The 5,000-nt window shown below is 42.3% G+C and overlaps 1 protein-coding gene across 3 annotated transcripts in view; it reads right to left on the bottom strand.

Moving 5' to 3' along the window:
- Window positions 1-5,000, bottom strand: part of phkb (phosphorylase kinase, beta) — a 133,334-nt gene that overhangs the window by 71,945 nt on the left and 56,389 nt on the right. For all 3 annotated transcript variants that reach the window (XM_087793017.1, XM_087793016.1, XM_087793018.1), the window contains 2 exons: window positions 3,755-3,850; window positions 1,822-2,019 (listed from right to left, as the gene is read on the bottom strand). In XM_087793017.1, coding sequence (XP_087649143.1) covers window positions 1,822-2,019; window positions 3,755-3,850 — 294 coding nt within the window. The remainder of the gene's footprint in view (window positions 1-1,821; window positions 2,020-3,754; window positions 3,851-5,000) is intronic.

The following is a 5,000-nucleotide window of genomic DNA, read 5'->3' as shown; positions in this document are numbered from 1 at the left end:
TAGTAACAAGTATATATGTGTAGTATTGTCCAGTACTTGACTCTGGTGTTGTGATAGTGTAGTAACAAGTATATATGTGTAGTATTGTCCAGTACTTGACTCTGGTGTTGTGATACTGTAGTAACAAGGATATATGTGTAGTATTGTCCAGTACTTGACTCTGGTGTTGTGATAGTGTAGTAACAAGGATATATGTGTAGTATTGTCCAGTACTTGACTCTGGTGTTGTGATAGTGTAGTAACAAGTATATATGTGTAGTATTGTCCAGTACTTGACTCTGGTGTTGTGATAGTGTAGTAACAAGTATATATGTGTAGTATTGTCCAGTACTTGACTCTGGTGTTGTGATAGTGTAGTAACAAGGATATATGTGTAGTATTGTCCAGTACTTGACTCTGGTGTTGTGATAGTGTAGTAACAAGTATATATGTGTAGTATTGTCCAGTACTTGACTCTGGTGTTGTGATTGTGTAGTAACAAGTATACATGTGTAGTATTGTCCAGTACTTGACTCTGGTGTTGTGATAGTGTAGTAACAAGTATATATGTGTATTATTGTCCAGTACTTGACTCTGGTGTTGTGATAGTGTAGTAACAAGTATATATGTGTAGTATTGTCCAGTACTTGACTCTGGTGTTGTGATAGTGTAGTAACAAGTATATATGTGTAGTATTGTCCAGTACTTGACTCTGGTGTTGTGATAGTGTAGTAACAAGTATATATGTGTAGTATTGTCCAGTACTTGACTCTGGTGTTGTAGTATTTACAGACCACATGACTCTTGATGAAGTCGTAACTACTTTCATTTGTTTTCAAACCAAAATATGTCCAAACATCAGCTTTAAAAGCTGCTGGACTCAATGTATCCTCTCGTCCTCAGTCATCATTCTTCCTTTAGCAGTGGAGGACGTAACGACTGCTGCCATCTAGAGGCCGGAAGTTTAATTGCAACACAAAAATGAAGAAACACTGTGAATATTTGCACTTTAATATTAACAATGTTAATGTTTTCACCCCTAGATGTCAGTGTTAAGTTAAGATAAGGTATAAAGTCTCAGTGTAAGTGTTGACACAACAATCTAAGTATCAAAGTCAAACAGAGGATGAAGGAACAAGATCACTTGAGATGGTCTTGACAATAAAACATGTGTTGTGTACTAAATCATTCAGTCAATAAAACACACAGAGACCGACAAACTAGGACACGCACTTGTGACAACGCACACAAGAAAAAGAGCGAAGAGAAAAGACTGATGACGAACACATACTGACATGAACATACAAACACAAAACACTTTAGGTCATGATACACACATTGTCAGAAACACACACAATGCGACACTAAACCTGTGAACACAGTGACTCAGAGGTTGAGATGAAAATAATCAGGACTCGCGTCACAGACTCAGACCGGATTCCTCGACTCTTTAAATGTCTTCACTCGACCTTTTGAAATGTTGCGTCAAGATCGTCTTCCAGCTGTGAACCGGAGACGATAATCATCTGGTCCTGATGAGAAGTGATTTTTGAGGAGCGTCTGAACGCTCGTAAAAACACCGACACACTTCTGGTGACGGATGTTTGTCGCGCGGCCAGGAAGGACTCTTGTGGACCAGAACCTCAGCTGTCAATCTTCTTTTTAAATAAAGTTTGACTCGTGTTCTCACGTCCTGCTCTTATGGACTTAAGTTTATGGGAATGATCGCCAATACCATCAGGATCTCTCAGGAAAAAGTGGGATGCAGTCAACACGACTCTGAAACTTCTTAAAAGGTCCTGACACTGACCCCTGAGGAACACCGCAGCAGCATGGACTCACCTTCATCTCGGCGGGTTTGTAGTAGCGCCGGTCCTCGTCCTCCTTGGTGGTTCTGTAGCCGTCGCGGAGGTAACGCTTGAAGCCGTACTTTCCCTTCAGCTTGCGCACGATCTTGTCCAGCGTCTGACTGTAGAGGGCGTCGTCGTCCACCGCGAACGCAGGGTAACTGATGGTCGGCAGCAGCGCCGCGTCCGTGTTCTGGAGGAACCACGTTTAAGATGTGAACGGGTCTCAACACTTTTTAAATCTGATTTCTGACAATTTATGTTAATTTTCCAAGGGTTACAAGTCAACAAACAAAAGTTGAGGTCTAAATCAGCAGATCTGTTGTGTGGAGTCCCTCAAGGTTCTGTTCTGGGTTCTTTATTGATTTTGCTGTATTTGATTTAGAGATTTCCTGATGTTTCTTATCACATGTTTGCTGATGACATCCAGCTCTACTGCTCTGTTGATCCAACTGAGGTCCAGAGGCTGAACTTAGTCAATTGTTTGCTAGAAATCAAACAATGAGTGAAAACACTTTGAAGCTAAATGTGGACAAAACTAAACTCTGGTGATTGTTGATGATAAGATTCCAGGGTTGAGTCAGTACTTGAGTGACTTATGTCAGTCTGTCAAACTGAGCCTGAGAAACCTGGGTGTTGTATTTGATAAAGACATGTCTCTTGTTCAACACTGAACAAAACTGACCACAAACTGTTTCCTTCAACTGAGAAAAATCTATAAACTTGGGAAAATGTTGTCGGAACATGATCTGGATCTTATTATCCATGCGTTTGTTTCTTCTCGTCTGGACTATTGTAACAGTTTGTTTTCATGACTAAACCAGAAGGATGTGTCTCGCCTGCAGTTCATACAAAACTCTGCAGCCAGAATTCTGAGCCGCTCTAGTAGAAGAACTCACATTTATCTGATCCTCTTCACTGGCTGCCAGTTTCTTTCAGGATTATTTTAAAATTCTGGTTCTTACTTTCAGATCTATTCATGGTCAGACCTTCCATCAGTGATCTGATCCAGACTTACACCCCGGCTCGGGCTCTGAGGTCTGTGGATCAGAATCTACTGATGGTTCCTGAACTTCCGGACCAGAGGAGAGAAATCCTTCCAGACTGTTGCTCCTAAGCTTTGGAACCATCTCTGTGTTTGATGATCTACTGACTCCTTCAAGAAATATCTGTGTTTGATGATCTACTGACTCCTTCAAGAAACATCTGTGTTTGATGATCTACTGACTCCTTCAAGAAACATCTGTGTTTGATGATCTACTGACTCCTTCAAGAAACATCTGTGTTTGATGATCTACTGACTCCTTCAAGAAACATCTGTGTTTGATGATCTACTGACTCCTTCAAGAAACATCTGTGTTTGATGATCTACTGACTCCTTCAAGAAACATCTGTGTTTGATGATCTACTGACTCCTTCAAGAAACATCTGTGTTTGATGATCTACTGACTCTTTCAAGAAACATCTGTGTTTGATGATCTACTGACTCTTTCAAGAAACATCTGTGTTTGATGATCTACTGACTCCTTCAAGAAACATCTGTGTTTGATGATCTACTGACTCCTTCAAGAAACATCTGTGTTTGATGATCTACTGACTCCTTCAAGAAACATCTGTGTTTGATGATCTACTGACTCCTTCAAGAAACATCTGTGTTTGATGATCTACTGACTCCTTCAAGAAACATCTGTGTTTGATGATCTACTGACTCCTTCAAGAAACATCTGTGTTTGATGATCTACTGACTCCTTCAAGAAACATCTCAATACACTTTTGTTTGTTTCTTCACTTTCTTGTTGCTGCTGTGTTTGTCTTATGTCGATCTTTTAAAGTGTTGTTTAAAGTTCTATGTGACCCAGGTCCAGAAAGATCTTTACAAATAACTATCACCTACTTACTATTATGACCTGGTGGACAAACGTACTCACGTGGGATCGAGACTCTCGGGGCAGCAGCGAGCAGAGAGTTTGTCTGTTCCTGTTGTGGGCGTCCAGATCCACGAAGATCACGGACCAGGAGCAGCCCTGCAGGGACCAGCGAGGAGGAAACCATCAGTGAGCAGGAAACCACGAGTGCGAGTGTGTTGTGCGCCCGAGCCGGACCTGACCTTTGCCAGCACACCATTGAAGAGGAAGCTCTTGAAACAACAGCGACGCCTCTGCGCGGTCAAACTGATCAAGTGTGTGTGGAGAGTCGTTGAAGTGGTCGCAGGACCGAACGCCAACCGGGCCTGAGCACTCGTTCAGACTAACAGGGTTTTTTTTTTTTTAAAAGCTGCTCTCGCCCCGCATCCATCACCCCCCCGCCCCATCCATCACCACTCCTGCATCCACCTGCTAAGCACTTTCTGACGCCTGCTGAATAAATTATTCATGCTGATTGCCTGAGTCCCAGTTTTCCAGCTGAAAACAGAAGCTTTTAGTCAAATCAGCAGTCGCGGGAACAACAACTCCAGGAGAGGCGGCGACTCATTAGTACCGACGTCACGCCAACTGGCGCCGAGGATTGAGACTCTTTTCGAGTTCGTACCTTCATCCACTGAAACAACACCTGCACCCACCGGAGTCTCCGGGAACGTAAATGACTGGGGGAGGAAACCAGAGTCTCCAAAGACATGAAGCACTAACGATTCGACAACTTCCAGTATTTTATTCTCTTCTTTCCTAATGAAGAAACTATATCAAGGCCATCCCTGTGAAGCACACGTGTCAAACTGATGGTGTTTATTTCCATCACTTCTTGTGCGGGTTAGAGATGACTCGGTGTCAAGAGCAGGTCTCTGAAGGAGGCGACGCCACCTCGACCTTGAGGATAATAATTCATCCAAGTTTGTATTTGGTGAAAACCTTTGAGGTACGATATTGAACAGTTTGAGAAACTGTGACGTTTTAAAACAGTGAACTAACAGCTCGGTGCGTCAGAGAGGATTTAGACAGACGTGTAAACTCTGTGTCGTTCTTTCTCTCACACCAGTCTGTCAAACTGAGCCTGAGGAACCTGAGACATGTCTCTAGTTCAACACTGAACAAAACTGACCACAAACTGTTTCAACTGAGAAAAATCTCTAAACTTAAATGATGTCAGAACATGATCTTATAATCCATGTGTTTATGTCGTTTACACTATTGTAACAGTTTATTTTGTGTCTAAACCAGAAGGATGTGTCTCGCCTGC

This window comes from Callionymus lyra, chromosome 6 (genome assembly GCF_982586985.1).
Source record: "Callionymus lyra chromosome 6, fCalLyr1.hap1.1, whole genome shotgun sequence".
In the NCBI taxonomy this organism is placed as follows: Eukaryota; Metazoa; Chordata; class Actinopteri; order Syngnathiformes; family Callionymidae; genus Callionymus; species Callionymus lyra.
The sequence above is the reverse complement of the archived record's forward strand: the minus strand, read 5'-3'. Positions and strand labels throughout refer to the sequence as shown.